The sequence below is a fragment of the Peromyscus leucopus genome, chromosome 4, assembly GCF_004664715.2.
Source record: "Peromyscus leucopus breed LL Stock chromosome 4, UCI_PerLeu_2.1, whole genome shotgun sequence".
Taxonomy (NCBI): domain Eukaryota; kingdom Metazoa; phylum Chordata; class Mammalia; order Rodentia; family Cricetidae; genus Peromyscus; species Peromyscus leucopus.
The window spans coordinates 133335657-133352251 of NC_051066.1; the positions used below are offsets into that span (position 1 = coordinate 133335657).

Consider the following 16595-nt stretch of genomic DNA (forward strand, 5'->3'; position numbering starts at 1 on the left):
ATGGCTCTGCTTCGTAAGGTCCCGTGTCCCTGTCCTGAGGTCAGGGACAGGGTTTCCTGTGTTGCTTAGTCCTCCACTTCTTGCCTTTAAGTACTTAGGCACAGGCATGGGTCACCATGCCTACTTTATAATTCCCTTCATCTCTTCATTGTCTTCATGACAAAGGGGTGTGATGCCATGAGGAGTGGAGAGCTGTCTATTCCCTCCCCAAGCTGGATCTGGTGGTACTGTTCTTTACTTTTGAAGGGTTTTCATCAAGCAGTCTTAGAGCTTTGCTAGTATGCACGGGAATTCCCTGTTTACTCCTGACTCTTGGATATTACCCCAGCATTCTGCAATGAGGCTGGAGAACTCGCATTTCTAACACTGTGACAGAGATGTAGCAGCTGCCAGCCTGCGCTCAAGACTGTTCCCATTGCATGTTGGCCAAACAGAAACCAATGTATTCTTTCCAGCTGATATGATCTGACCTCAGAGAGAGGCTACTTGGCTGACTTGCCTCTATTTAAAGGGATATGAAGGGTCTGAAGAGATGGTTCAGTGGTTACAGCAAGTACCTGCTGCTCTTCCAGAGATCCTGGGTTCAATTCCTAGCACTCACATGGCAGCTCACAATTATAATTCCAGATCTAGAGGATTTTATACCTTCTCCTGACCTCACACCAGCCAAGCACATGGTGTACACACACACACACACACACACACACACACACACACACACACACACACCATGCACACACATAAAACACACATACATATAAAATAAAATAATGAATTAAAGCTTTATGAATCCTCAGCCAGGTAGTGGTGGCACACAACTTTAATCCCAGCATTTGGGAGGCAGAGGTAGGTAGATTTCTGAGTTTGAGGTCAGTCTGGTCTATAAAGTAAGTTCCAGGACAGCCAGGGCTGTTACACAGAGAAACCCTGTCTTAAAAAACCAAAGCCAGGGCTGGAGAGATGGCTTAGAGGTTAAGAGTATTAATTGCTCTTCCAGAGGTCCTGAGTTCAATTCCCAGCAACCACATGGCGTCTCATAATCTGATGCCCTCTTCTGATGTGCATGCAAAACACTGTATACATAATAAATAAATAAATCTTAAATCATTAAACAGGCTACTTAAAAAAAAAAAAAAAACCAAAAAACCAAACCAAACCAAACCAAAAAACCAACCTATATGAATCCCTGTTTCATTATTGGAATTAACAATTTCTTTAAATGGGAGCCATTATTTAAGACAGGAGAATACCACAGAAAGCATAAGAATTTGAGGTTAAGAAGGAACAATTTGAAAAAAACAAGCATGAGAAGCAACCATTTAACTTGACAAATATAAAACAGACCAAACTAGTATGGGCTGAGATTTTTGAGAAGTTTAGAAGCTAAAAACTGGTTAGAAGTAAGACATTGTTGCACATGCCTATAATGCAAGCCTTGTACATCTGGGGCAAGGCCACCCAGGTTATATAGTGAGTTCCAGGCAAGCCTTGACTATACAGAGAGCTACTGTTTCTATTAAAAAAAAAAAGAAAGAAAGGAAAGAAGAAAAAGAAATAAAGAAAAGAGGAGGGGTTGAAGGGCTGCTGGGGGAGAGGCAGTCACTGTCTTTGGTGGCGTGGCCACGGTGACTTACTCAGGCTCCAGTGGCGAGCTCCACAGGATGCCATGTGAATGGCCTGGTTAAGCCCAGTGGGTTACAAAGTAAAAACAAAAAGACATGAGAGTGGGGTGGGGACTTGTTGGGACATGGGGGGAGGGCTTATGGGTATGGCAGAGGCATAACAAAGGGTAGGGAGAAGAGTGGGACCAGAAAATATCATGTCTGGGCCAGGCGTGGTGGTGCACACTTTTAATCCCAGCACTTTGGAGGCAGGGGCAGGTGGATCTCTGTGAGTTTGGTCTGGTTTACATAATGAGTTCCAGTAGCCAGGGCTATCTGGGGAGACCCTATCTCAAACAAAACAAAACAAAACAAAACCCATTAACAACAGCAAAACCAAAACAATAAATGCCTGAAACTGTCAAAGAATAATTTAAAAATAAACTAGAAGCTGGGCAGTGGTGGCGCACACCTTTAATCGAAACACTCAGGAGGCAGAGGCAGGCGGATCTCTGAGTTCGAGGCCAGCCTGGTCTACAGAGCGAGATCCAGGACAGGTACCAAAACTACACAGAGAAACCCTGTCTTGAAAGATCAAAGAAAAAAAAATTAGAAAAAGAAACAAAATAAAAATAAACCAAACACATGATTGATTAGAACCATAAAACAGACCCTACATGCAGAGAATGTGGGAAAACTACATATATTTTCTTTTTTGCAATGATGGGACCTCATACACACTAGGTACTCTCTGAAGTGCATCCCTAGCCCAAGAAAAACTATGTCACACATCGATGCCATCAGATACTTTTGAGTATCTGTTCCATCTGCCACAGGAGATGTCTCCTCTGCTCTAGGCTATTGTGAATAGGTGTGTGTGCCCAGAAATAAACCTTCATGGCTATTGCAGTGGAAAACTAATTGGAGTTTTTCTTTCTTTAAAAAAATATTTATTCTTTGACAATTGAGTTTTTCATTTAAAATTATGTGTATGTATGGATAAGCATGGTGGTGCACAACTTTAGACCCAGCACACAAGAGACAGAAGTAGGCAGATCTCTGAGTTCAAGGTGAGTCTGGTCTACACAGTAAGCTCCAGGTCAGCTAGAGCTACATAGTGAGACCTTGTCTCAAAAAAAAAGACAAACAAGAAGCATACACACACACACACACACAAAAAAAAAAAAAAAACTACGTGTATGAGTAGCACTGGCTACTACTCTTCCAGGGTTTGCTTGCCAGCATCCTGTCAGGAGGCTCACATCCATCAAGCGCACACACACACACACACACACACACACACACACAGACACCACACACACCCCGGTTAATGTATTTAAAAATAACAATAAAATAAATCTTTAAAAAATAAAATAAAATTACATTTATGTCTATGCATATGAGTGCAGGTTGCCTGCAGAAATCAGAGGTATCAGATTCCCTGAAGCTGGACTTACAGGCAACTGTGTGCCTTGGGACATGGGTACTGGGAACTTTGGTTCCTCTTTTGGGTCCTCTTCAAGAGTAGGATGCACTCTTAACCAATGAGCCTTCTCTCCAGCCCGTTAGTTTTCATTAAATTTTAGAAGTTGCATTTCTTTAGTTTGTGTGTGTGTGTGTGCATATCATGCCTGGTGTGTATGGAGGTCAAAGCCTCTGGTGGGGGTCAGTTCTCCTCTACCTCGTGAGATCTGGGGGTCCAACTCAGGTCGGCATGCTTGGCAGCAAGTGCCTTTACTTGTGGAGCCATCTAGCTGGCCCATGGTTTTGTGAGCTAGAGTCTCTTGAAGCCCAATCTGGCCTAAACTTGGCATGTAGCTGAGGATGAACTTCCACTCCTGGTTCTCTGCCTCCCAAGTCTGGCTTTTGAAACATGCACCACCATACTTTGTAAAAATTAAATCTGAAACCATAATTTTTTTATCCATATTTTAGAGAAGGCCATCGATCATCGGGAGTCCAGAGCACCGAGAGTTATGCAGCTCCAAGCACTGAGTGTGCTCTGTGTGTTCTGAGAACTAATGCTGCTGCTGCTGACAGTGCCTGCCCTTCACACACATGAGAGAGAGGGAAGGAGGCAGGAGTCACGCGGAGGGAGACAGAGCAGTGGCAGCAGAGCAGCAGGCCAGCTCCCCAAACATGTGAGCAGAGACTCCAGTTCTGACCACACTCAGCCAGAGCTTCTGTAGGGGACACTTCATGAGGGTGAATTTCTTATTTGAGACAGGATTTCTCTGACTTGACTGTCCTGGATCTCACTCTGTAGACCAGGCTGGCCTCGAACTCATAGATTCACCTGCCTCTGCCTCCCAAGTGCTGGGATTAAATGTGTGTGCGCTGTCACCACCCGTCGAGGGTGGATCTTGATAATCTGGAAACTTTTAACAAGTACAAGGAGGCCTAAGAGAAAAAAATGTACCCCTTATCATTAAGAAATTCTTAGAAGTTTCCTTAAAAATACAACAGGACTCAGGATATAAAGCATTCACCACCTTAGTTCTTGTAATTTTGTACGTTCACTAAATGTTTATGACATAAATGGAGGAAAACAAATATAGGGCTATAAATATCTTCTAATCTTTATTTGCTTGTTTGTTTTGTAGTTCAGGATAGCCTGGAACTCATTATATAGCTCAGGCTGGCTTTAAACTCATAGCAAACCTGCCTTAGCCTCCTACCAGTTGGAATTATTAGGCACAGGCCACCATCCCAACTTTCTTTCTTCTTCCTCTTCTTTTTTTTTCCCCCCAGACAGGGTATCTCTATGTAGCCCAGGCAAGAGACGCACTTGTATCTCCTGAGTGCTGGGATTAAAGGCATGTACCACCATGCTCAGACCTCCAGCTCCTCTGATCTTATGATCTAAAAACACATAGGGAAAAAAGATACTAGTATTTTACAACATATTTTTTTAGTGGACAAGATATGAGAATTTAGAAAATATATTCTTTGGGCTGGTGAGAGGGCTCAGAGGATAAAAGTGCTTGCAGCCAGTGCAGCCCAGCCTGACAACCTGAGTCCCATCCTTGAGACCCACGTGGTGGAAGGAGAGAACTGACTTCTGTAACTTGTCCTTGTGTGTCGGCACATTGTGTCTACTACCAATAAATACATAAATGTAATTAATATGTTTTTCTTATTTTTAGAGAGAGAGAGAAGAGAACACACAAGTGCCCATGAGCGGAGGGAAGAGAATTATCCTTTCTGCATGAAAACACAGAGTTGAAGGGTATCTAACTTATCACAACTGGTTGGCTGTGAAAGAAGACACATTACCTTTAGCAAAGTTGTATTTATAGGGTCGAGGCGAGAATTACATTCAACCTGAAAAAAAAACAAAAAACAATTTTATAAATTGCTAGACTTACCATCCCAGTGATCTTATAAGCCAAAGAGATTAGATGTCACGTGTGAGGCACACTTTGTCTGATGGTTCAGAGTTCATCTAAAATTTTGCCATTTCCTCTTCTGATGCTTTCAGTCTTTTAATGAACAACATGTTGAATCTAAAGGCTTTTCCTGCTGGTTATGACATGTGGGCAAGGAACATTCCTTCTCTGAGAGACAAAGAAGACTGTGGCCCTGTCCTGCTGGGATCTCCTCCATGTTGTCCTAGCACCAATGGCCTATCAGCTGGGCCTGTGCATTGTCTCCACCTCCCTGCTCAGTCCCTCCCCAACCACTGATTCTTCTGCCTCAAGGTCTCTGGCTCCCCAATGTGAAGCTGAGTTCTTCTGTGACTGTTCCCTTGCAATGGTCAGCAAAATCAGGGACATCAGCTTGGTACATCTCCATGTATGGGATCTTGTATCCTTCTATCTATGAAGGCAGGGACCTCAAAGAAAATATTTTGGGAAAATAATCTCGGAGCACATGCCCCATCACTGAGCTATATACCTCCAGCTGTCAAAGGACAAGAGTTTATGGCTCACTCACTCAAACAGCTCTCCCTTATGTTTTCTAAGAATATACACATAAAACCTGTGATAATATACACCACAAAAGAAAATGAAATCACTTTGAAAGCTTCACAGCTGTGTGGAATGAGCACATGGGAAGCCAGGTAGGGTTTTCAGAGAGAGACAGGAAGGAAAGGTGGGTGTCTGGGGACTCCCGGAGGCAGAGAGAGGCAGAGATAGACAGGAAGGAAAGGTGGGTGTCTGGGGACTCCCGGAGGCAGAGAGAGGAGGGCCGTGCAGTCCCCGTGTCACTAGAGTGGCGAGTGTCAAGTGCAGATGCACAGAGGCAAAGCCAGGGCAGACTGGAGCTCACTGTGGAAGGCGGAGGGTTTCCGAGTGGTTAGCAGAGCAGTGGCGTGTGTGCACACTGAAGAGGCGGTGGGCCCGTCGGGAGTGGCTCTAGTTACCTAGGTAAGAATCAGCAATCCAGGTGAACTCTGGATCTTGGGATTGCTGATGGGCAGGTATACAACACTCCTCTAAAATCAGGAGGTGATCTAAAAGCCAAGATCAATCAGGTTTAGCTTGCTCTATGTGAATGACAAGGCAGGTTGTGATAAATGCACCATTTCTTCTATAGCAGATGCAATGATTCTACAGGTAGAATTTTAGAGTGGGTATCTAATGGCTAGTCACAGTGCTCCGAACATAGTGGATAAGCTGTAAATATTTTAAGAAATCAATCTCCATGTCCGGATTTAGCATAATAAAGCATGCTTTCCTTTATCTACTACTTTGTAATTCATACAATTGACCGTGTTTCCATGTCTAACTAACCACAATCACCAGGACCCAGTGTTTTCTTGCAGGGCTGGAGACTGACCCCAGGGTCTTACATGTGAGTGCTCTGCCTTGACCTACATTCCCAGCCTCAGTCACTGGACTCTGACACATCTATGCATTTTCAAAATCCTCAAATAGATCTGTTACTCCTCAGCCCTGAACAAATAGGGGATGCTCAAAATGATGCTGAATTAGTGAACAAAGCCAGGTGTCAATCCTGAACTAGCACCTGTGGAGCTTCTCCTGGATAGTCAGTCCCAGGGCCACCTCTCAAGTCCCCACCACCAGAGGCATAGGGGGCTCTGGCCAGGGAGTCAGGTCTAACGGGTGATTAGAGGAGTGTCTACTCTGTGTTTTGGATGAGGCCCCTCCTCTCAAAAAAAAGAAGTGTGGAAATAAGATAAAAAGGCCTTACTTATTTGGCTAAACTATGCCTTTAAAAAATAAAGGAACACGCTATTTAAGTCAACACAAGAAAAAGTGTTGTGGCCCTCTGCAGCCTTATTTGCTGAATCTGTGGTGGTTAACTTCCCTTAAGTGGAAGGCTGAGTGCCGAAAATCTGACAATGACTGCCACAAGAATGGACAGCAGCACACTGTCAAGGACCACACTAACCAATCTGATGAGACCTGGTGACAGCTGAGGAACTGATTTTCAAAACATGTAACAGCAAACCCTGGTAGGTGCAATTAGATACAGCATGACCCCATGTGGTCATGTTCCCATGACACACGTCAGCGGTGTGCCTGCCACATACATTTGACTACACTTCAACCCCAGCCTGCTCACATCAGGACATACTTACCACAGCCTCCACAGCAGGTGAATTGTCCCCTACCACCAGTAAAGTAGAACACCTAGGAAAACAAGGAAGAAGAGGAGTCAGTCAGCAAGTAAGCACAAACACTGGGGGCGATGGATTCGTCACGAAAGGCAGATACACAGCCATTCAGTGGGGGAGACTCAGGGACTTACTTCAGTGTTTTCAGCCTGTTATCATTTTGGCCCAGTATAGGTCTTTCAATCTCCAGGTCTCTGCGTCTAGACAAACCAAGCAGAATCAGGGTCATTTACAGGAAAATCATGGCCCTTCATGTGTTTCCTGGACATGTAATCCAGAGTATGGCAGTCTAGGAACATTGTCTTCTTCACACCTGAGGATGGAAGGACCCTGAGCGTTCTGAGGCTGTTTCCATGGCACCCTGCATGCTACAGAGCAGGAACAGGGATTTTATGGGATGCTAAAAAGGGGGAGAATTTTAAAACTCAAACAAGAGCAATAATGAAATCCTCAAGTCTAACGAATTTTCCAAGTGGTCTGTAGGAATGAGCCCCTTAGGAGGAGGGAATGGCATACTTTTATTTGGGAAGAGGGTTATACTTACAATAGCTTTGCATAGAGCTGTTATCATTTTCATTTCAATTAAAAGCAGGAAAGCTCTCCAGATTCAGAAGTTAGCATTGCACCTTACTGGGTGTGTAACTGCAAACTCAGAGCTGACAAATGCAGCCTTTCCCACCACATCCCCTCTTTGGAAAACTACTACTAGGTAGGAATCAGTGCTCTCTCCTCAGCCTACCCTCTGACAGGAATAGACAAGAAAGTAAAGTTTGAGATACTCAAGAAAAAAGGAGTTGACTTACATTCACATCATGATGAGGTATCAGCAACCAGAATCAAAATCAAGCCCTAGTGTTCTCTCCATTGTCTTCCTACATGTGCTTCCCTTCAGGTCCCCATGATTATTTGCTTTTCTTGAATATATGTAAGTTAGCTTTCTTTTCCCCCCACACTCAGGACAACCTAGAAACTACAACTCTTTTCAGAACTCACAGTTTACTTCTTTAAAGCTCTTTCTAAAATCGGTCTTATAGCTCTTCCATCCTAGAATGGTCAGACAGCACAGGTAATATAACAATGGCAGTATATTATTTCTCCTCTCTGCTTTCTTAGAAGTCACGCAGATTTTAGAGCTGGACTACACAGTTAACTGAAGGAATGAGAAACTCTACCCATTATAGGAACCGAGGAAGAGCTGGAGATTTTCTTGGTTGATGTCTTGGGCAATGTGCAGTCTGTAGGTTTGAATGAGGTCCAAATTGGCCTGCAGTTCCTCCTAGAACAAGTGAAAGAAAACACCAGTAAACTGGGCTGCAGAACAAGTCCATCTTATCTGGTTTGTATTTTCAGTGGCAATAGACTTTCCGCTCATGAGGGGACTTGGGGTGGAGCTTAGGATTTACTAATGCACAGATACACTGAATGGCTAACATCTTTTTTATTTGCCTCATTCATAGTTCAGTTCCATATTCTGTGGCAAATGAGGGCACCAACTGGTATATGGAATGGCATATACTAAAGACACTTACATAGAGCCAAAAATGTCAGGCCCAGACAGTATACACTATGATTTTACTTATTTCATGTTCAAAAACAGGCAAAGTAAAGAAAAGAGGTAATAGAATAGTGGGTACTTTGTTTAGGGGGATTAGTGATTAGGAAGAACACAAGAGAACCTTTTTGGCTGATACATAGTATATGTGAATTATGTCTCCTTTATTAATAAAACAATAGGATGGAGGCTACCCACCAATAAAAGATTGAGATTAAAATCCCAGCACTTGGAAGGCAGAACGAAGAGGATCCCAGTTTGAGGCCATGCCTGGGCATAAGGCACTGTCTCAGAGGCAAGAGAGGGAGGAATCAGAAGACTTAAAGAGTGACTGCCTATAAGAAACAGGACATGAGATGGCTTGCCGATTTTCTGTGATAAGCCTGTATAAGCTCCTTTCTCTAAAATAAAAGTAAATTTGTTACACTGATAAAATGTGATGAAATAAAAGAAAACAATGAAGGAAAGACTATTACTTTGGAGCTGGACTTTGATTCAAAGGTCAGCTCCATCATTTTCTGTGTGGACAATGGTGGAATATTATGCTGTGTTTCTGTCCTTTGTTTCCCTATCTTAAAAAAAAGGCAAAGGTGCTGGAGAGATGGCTCAGTGGTTGAGAGCACTGGATGTTCATCCAGAGGATGAAGGCTTACACTATATACACAAGATGAAAAAACTTAGTCCATACATAATCAGTAGGTAATACCAACTCAATCTATTCAAACCTTCCATGTTCCTATAGGCGTCTTTAGAATTAGGTATGCAGGCTGACCAGCCTTCACCCCTCACTGTAACTGTTCCTCCACACTCCAGCAACCTCACAGCTCTTGATCTCACTGCTCAGTTTCTCCATCACTCACTTTTCCCTTTGAAAGCAGGACAGGAGGCAAATCCCCACCAACAATTATCCACAGGACCACAGTCACCCCTGCTGGAGATTCCGGTGTCCATCAGTTCCTGAGGGCTGAATAAGATCATCTCTAAGCTCCCCTCACAATAACATTTCAGAGTTCTTTGCTTTTCTTCTTCTTCTTCTTCTTCTTCTTCTTCTTCTTCTTCTTCTTCTTCTTCTTCTTCTTCTCCTCCTCCTCCTCCTCCTCCTCCTCCTCCTCCTCCTCCTCCTCCTTCTTCTGAAATCTGTATTTCTGTGAAGCCTTTCCTGAACCTCCTGAGGGCTCTAAAGATGTCTGGTGAGGCACTGGTGTTGTCAAACAGTCACAGATGGCATTCTGCTCACAGGAGACAGGTGGGGGAGATGCTGGTTTTTGTCACTCTCCAAGTGCCAAGATCCCTGAGGCTAAGGGAAGTCACTCCCATAGACCTGGTCTTTGCAGGGCCACATGCCCTTCTGACTACAGGAGCCAGTAGACTGCAAGGTACCTCGTTCTTTCCCAAAGCACAACAAAGCTTTGCACACAAGCCAGTAAACCCAGCCCTTCAGGTTGCACAGGTGCTTACCTGCCCAAAGTGATGAGCCAAAATTATGTCCACGATGTTGGTCGTCAAGCCTGAGAGCTACAAGATAAAAACTGTGTTAGGAGAGTGAGCGTATGTGAGCATTTCATGGCTGTTCACTAAAGGAAGGTGTACTTTACACATATTATCTTTCAAAAGCAAATAAAAAACACAGATCAGTATCATTTCAAAGAAATGTGAAAAAAAAAAAGGGGAAAATGTAAGGAAAAAACTAAGTATTCTTTCCATGGTATGAGCAGAGCTTGCTTTGAAATAGGGCTGGAAGGAGTAGTGGCCATTCCTTCAAAACTCTGAGTCCTGAGACTCGTGGCCTTCTGCTGCTTCATTCCTGCCCCTATTTCTGCATCTACACTGGGTTGAAGGCAGGTAGAGATCCACTTACAATCCCGCCCAAGACATGCAAGAGACAAAGAAAGAAAATTCCTTGCAGTTTTAGCCATCTGTATTTCAGGCAGTGGGAGGAATTGCTATATTTACAGAATGTTCTCACACTTTGAACATTTCCCCCCAGTTCTTCCCATTTCAAAATGATGCATCTCATGTCTAATAAATGCAGCAATCTGTGTAAATCTGGAGACAGTCTATTTTCAGAAACATTTCCAGCTCAAACGATCTTGCCAATTCCCCTTTAAGCTTTCTTCCTGAGCTTTAGATGGAATTCCTACTGAGGACTTGGATCGGAGGTGAGGCACTGAGTTGGAGGTGGGGATGCAGAGGAGGAGGTGAGGGAGAGACATGGACATGGCTGAAAGATTAAGGAGGAAAGATGGCCTGAAATCACCCCTGGGCTGTGGGTGAGCCATAGACTACAGCTGTAAGAGGAGGAGACTCATCACCCAGCTCACGTCATGTGTTGCACTATTCCTGATGCTCAGAGCCCCAAAATGTTCTTAGATGTCACTAGGTTGTTACACATCTAAGTGCGGGGGTGCTACACTAGACAGGTGAGCGAGCACCTTTTACACCAGTCGGACTGTGAGAGAATTCCACAGCAGCTGCCACAGCGCTGTTAGTGCTCCCCAGCCAAAGCTAGGGAAGGCCATATCCCCCAAATGTAAATAAGTGTGGGGAGGGACAGACAGACTGCTCAGAATCTGGTCTGGGGATAGGTAGAAAATATAGGCAGGGTCTCATTTACCTGGAATTTGAAAACAGACCAGGCTATCGTGAAACTCACAAAGATCTATCTGCCTGCCTCTGCCTCCAGAGTGCTGGGATTAAAGGTGTGTGCCACCATTCCTGGCCTAGACAGGTTTTTCTTTATGTGAGAATTTTATAATTTTCCTTATCAAACAGCCAAAATATTTTTTGTTTGTTTGTTTTAGAAACAAGGTCTCACAATATAGCTCAGTCTGGCCTCAAACTCTATACTCATCTCACATCAGGCCTAAATAAGATAAAATTTTGATCATATACTATTTTATTCTATAGTATCAAATTTTTGTTACCTTCTCTTTGGTGATTAGACTTTGTCTATCTTTTTGTCTCAAATAATGTTTTCACAAGTATCCTAGCTTGGTAAGTTTATCGCTATGTGACCTTAAATAATTTACTAATTGACTTGGTTAACCTGAGAAGAGCAGTTTAAACGCTAAAAAAAAAAAAAAAAAAAAAAATTGGGCGATGGTGGCACACACCTTTAATCCCAGCACTTGGGAGGCAAAGGCAGGTGGATCTCTGAGTTCGAGGCCAGTTTGGTCTACATAGGGAATTCCAGGACAGCCAGGACTACACAAAGAAATCCTATCTCAAAAAACCAGAACCAAACCAAACAAAAACCAAGAACCTCCCCCTCCAAAAAAAATAAAACAGTGGCTGCTATACAGTAAGCATTAAATGTGTTAATTTCTTTAAAAATCATTATTAACCCTTCCCTTAAATCTACATCACTGTCCTTTAAAGTTCTCAGATACTGAATTACTAGATGTCATGGGTTTGAGTATCAGTGAGTCCCTGATACATGTGATAAATGAGGTTGTAGTGCTCTGGAAAACATGTCTTTCGGTGGCAAATTACAAAGACATTCATGGTAACCAAAAAGTATTTAAGAGCAGGTATTTAAAAATGAGATTTTACATTAAGCCATCTTGCTGATAAGAAAATGAAAGCTTAAGTTCTTTTTTTCTTACAGAAAACATCACTGCTTTAACTTCAACACCCATGGATTTATATTAAAACACAGAAATAACATTGGCCTTCAAGAAGAAAATGGAGTGCTTCCACTGCAATCTGAAAACAGGAAATCATGTTTTAACATAGGAGAACCCAATGCTAACAGAATATGAAGCCTTTTCCATGATCTCTCTTTTACTCTAGTTTAGCATGAGAATTTTTTTTTTTTTTGAGCTGAGGATCGAACCCAGGGCCTTGCGCTTGCTAGGCAAGCACTCTACCACTGAGCTAAATCCCCAACCCTGAGGATTTTTATATTCATTAGGTCATTAGTGTTGGAATTCCTGGCCACTCCCCCAGCTACCTGACCGCACATGCGAAGTTCAGTAGGCAAGTAAGGGGCCTTACGTCCTACGTAATCAGTGTGCTGCATGATCTCATAATTGTGCACAGAGTGATCACACAATCTATGTGCATGCGTGTGTAGCTCCGGAAGCCCATATGCGCATGTGCAGGGGAATCCATAGGGAGCTGGACACAGACTCCTCCCCTTTCTTCTCCTCCCCCCACCCCTCTCTCTGCATGTCTTCCACAGGTCTGGTCACGCTCTCTTCTGTCCTCCCTTCTCCTAATGAAACTCTGATAGTGGGTTTTGTCCTGCCTCGTGGCCCTTCTCACACAGTTACAGCGGGGCTTAATGAATAACACAGCGCCTCCGCATTAAAACCAACAGTTAGCATACTCATTTTGTTTCCTATCTGCTGGCACATATTTCAGAGATCAAATTTCTTCATTTTTCATATGGTAAACAGTAATAATCCTCATGACTCTTGGAACAGTAAGAAAGAGCTATTTCTGTGTTTACTAGAGATATGATTCATTCATTCATTTTATTTATTAAGAAAGTAAATGCAAGCCAGATTAAGACATTTGAGATACAAGAAAGAATCTAGCAGGAGGCTTATATGCAAAATTTAAAAAATATTTATTTATTATTATATGCACTGGTGTTTTGCCTGCATGTATGTCTATGTGAGGGTGTCATATGCCTGGAACTGGAGTTAGAGACACATGTGAGCTGCCATGTGGGTGGTGGGAATTGAACCCAGGTTGGAATAGCACCCAGTGCTCTTAACACCTGAGCCATTTCTCCAGCTCCATTCATGTAAAATGTTTTTATGTTGAATGGGGATTCACACAAGAAGGGCAGAGAATTTTAAAAGGAACTTTACAAGAATATTCCAAAAATAGGCAGAGATGTCACTGCCTCTTAGGGATATTCAAGTTATAACCTATAACTTTTAAAAAGATGATAAGAGTTGGGGTATAGCATAACATTATAGTACTTCTCTAGCATGTGAAATGGCCTGGATTCATTCCCTAGACCACAGGGAAGACACAAATACAATAGCAAGAAACTCTTGGTTGTTGTTGCAATCATAAGGGGAAGAAGGGGTTGGGGATTTAGCTCAGGGGTAGAGTGCTTGCCTAGCAAGCACAAGGCCCTGAGTTCGGTCCTGGGGCGGGGGCAGGGGGCAGAAGAGATGGGGGAAGAAGAAGAGACACACAAAAGAATATAATCTACAATACCAATTACATGAGGCTTCAGAACACGAGACCAATCTGTTGGTAATAGAAGTCAGAACAGAGTAGTAACTGGCAAAGAGTATCTCTTGGGAAAAGGTAGAAGATCTGAAAATATTCTATGTACTGGCTATGTAGTGATTACCTGTATAAACATTTGTAAGTTATATACTTAAAACATTTTGTCATGGGTTATAGATGAAGGTTGATGTTAAGAATGCTTGCATAACACCTTCAGTTCACAACACTCAACAAAACCAAACATCTCATTTTCCTTTAAACTTCATAAATAGGTAATTTTCTAAGGGACCAGAAAATGAACAGATGGACACCGTCATTTAGTACTTACTTTGGAAGCTGCCCAATCAATCCAGCCTTTAGCACATGGGTCAACGTTAATGAGCACAAGACCTTCTACCAGCTCTGGATGATTGAGCTGAGAGAGAGACAGAGACAACTGTGTGAGACTCCCACTCCCGCTCTCTTAAAGCAGTCGACATGGTCAGCAGGTTTGTGCTAAATCTCACTGCCTCTGTCTGGAAGGAAGACTGCAGAGAGGTGCTCTGGAGCACCTACAGACAATAATACCTCTGGAAATCTGACCCAGCACCTGGAAAACAGTCTCTCAAAATGCTGTCAAGACATCTTCCCTTGCATGGGGCTTAGGGAAGACCCGAGTTCTGTTGCTCCAGCAGAGGACAGCATGCTGCAGTGGTTCAACTCCTAGGGGGACTTCTTTAGGAGCAAGTGTGCTAAAACACTTGCCATAGGGGCTTATGTGGGCTGCTGTGTCCAACACAGGCTCCTGAAAGGTTTTTCCTGAAGCCACTTGAATAGGCAATGCCACCCCAAAACCACGTTCCTGGGATCCAGGAGGAACATCCCAGCAGGAGTCCTTCCTTCCACAGGGTTTGGTAGGAAAGTGCAGTCCCATTGTTTGTCACATTATGGTGTCAGTTCTTCTCAAGCTCACTTTTCATGGCTTTAACAATCCCCCCAGAAGCCGCATCTGGGTCTCTACAGTGTCCTGTCCTCATGTGTGGATTTCAGGTCCTCTACACACAAAGCAAGCCTTGACACACACATGTGGCTTGAACAGCTGGAACTTACAAAGCCAACACAAGCAGGCACCTGGCTGGGACCCCCACACTCTCTGCCTCAGGAGTTGAGACTAATCCTTCCTGTACTTACCGCGAATCGGCTGAGGATGTAGGCTCCTGCTCCCACTCCAATACCAATGATGCCCTTCAGACTGTGAAAAGGACACATCAACAATTGACAATGTCAACTGCCTTTGGAAAGAATATAAGCTGGGTGTATATGCAGGGTCTCACAAAGTTTCCTAGACAAGCTTCTTTAACTTCTCCAACTTCAGTGTCTTACCTATATTAACAAGGGTAACTCCACCTACTTTCAAATTTCCTCTTATAGTTAAATGAAATATGCTGTGGGTGTGGTGATGCACACCTTTAATCTCAGGACTTGGGAGGCAGGCAGATCTCTGTGAGTTCCAGGTCAGCCTTGTCTACATTGTGAGTTCTAGGACAGCCAGGACTACAAGAGAGATGCTGTCTCAAAAATTGTATATATATATGCCTCAAATCTGGAATTCATTTTCTCTACCACCTCAAAATTCATCAGCAAATCATGTCAAAACTACCCAGAAATATTTCCATTAGTTACTATTCTCCATGCATTTTGCTTTTACTCCTTTACAAATGACTAGAAGAGGAATAATCCCAGTTTTTGGTTGTTTTTTGTTTTGTTGAGACAGGGTTTCTCCGTGTAGTTTTGGTGCCTGTCCTGAATCTCACTCTGTAGCCCAGGCTGGCCTCAAACTCAGAGATCCACTTGCCTCTGCCTCAGAGTGCTGGAATTAAAGGCGTATGCCACCATCATCCGGCAATCCTTTTTTTTAAAGTTAAATAGTTTTACCAATGTATAACTTATATACCTACAGCAATCTTTTTAAAAGTCTAACTTGTGTATCAGTCCAGGATTAAAATCCTTTGATGTTTTTCCTTTTTACCAATAAGGACACTGTCAACTTTTATCTAATCTTTCAGATCTATGGAATCTGGTCTGTGTTTCTCAGACTTTATAACATGCCTTTCTTCCACTCGATCTTATTAATTAGTCTTTCTTTTTCCCTGGCTCTCTGTCCTAGCCTATATGGCACCTATCCAGAGAGACATTACCTAGCTAGCTTCATTTATAAGGAGCCTGCTTGCTCTTTTATCTATCATAATAGCCACAGACTTCTTTGTACTGATACTGCTTGGTGCTAAGGACCAATCTCAGAGCACAATACTTGCTAAACATGTGCTCTATCACTGAGATACACTCCAGCCTACTCTAAGTCGTTTATTATGATTATCTCTCACCGACACCCATGTCCCAACTATGCAATGAACGTGATGAGTCTTCTGTTTGTGAATCACTGTATTTATATTTAGGGAATATAAAGTAATAAAATAAAACGATAATCTATTTTTTTTTTTTTTTTTTTTTTTTGGTTTTTTCGAGACAGGGTTTCTCTGTGTAGCTTTGCGCCTTTCCTGGAACTCACTTGGTAGCCCAGGCTGGCCTCGAACTCACAGAGATCCACCTGCCTCTGCCTCCCAAGTGCTGGGATTAAAGGCGTGCGCCACCACCGCCCGGCTATGATAATCTATTGTTTTGTTTT

General features: G+C 43.1%; 1 protein-coding gene across 5 annotated transcripts in view; it reads right to left on the minus strand.

The window, feature by feature from the left end:
* LOC114681853 (protein NDRG3) overlaps positions 1–16595 on the minus strand; it is a 67740-nt gene that overhangs the window by 4728 nt on the left and 46417 nt on the right. For all 5 annotated transcript variants that reach the window (XM_028855611.2, XM_028855609.2, XM_028855610.2 and 2 more), the window contains 7 exons: positions 15101–15161; positions 14259–14345; positions 10196–10252; positions 8358–8461; positions 7320–7385; positions 7150–7201; positions 4878–4925 (listed from right to left, as the gene is read on the minus strand). In XM_028855611.2, coding sequence (XP_028711444.1) covers positions 4878–4925; positions 7150–7201; positions 7320–7385; positions 8358–8461; positions 10196–10252; positions 14259–14345; positions 15101–15161 — 475 coding nt within the window. The remainder of the gene's footprint in view (positions 1–4877; positions 4926–7149; positions 7202–7319; positions 7386–8357; positions 8462–10195; positions 10253–14258; positions 14346–15100; positions 15162–16595) is intronic.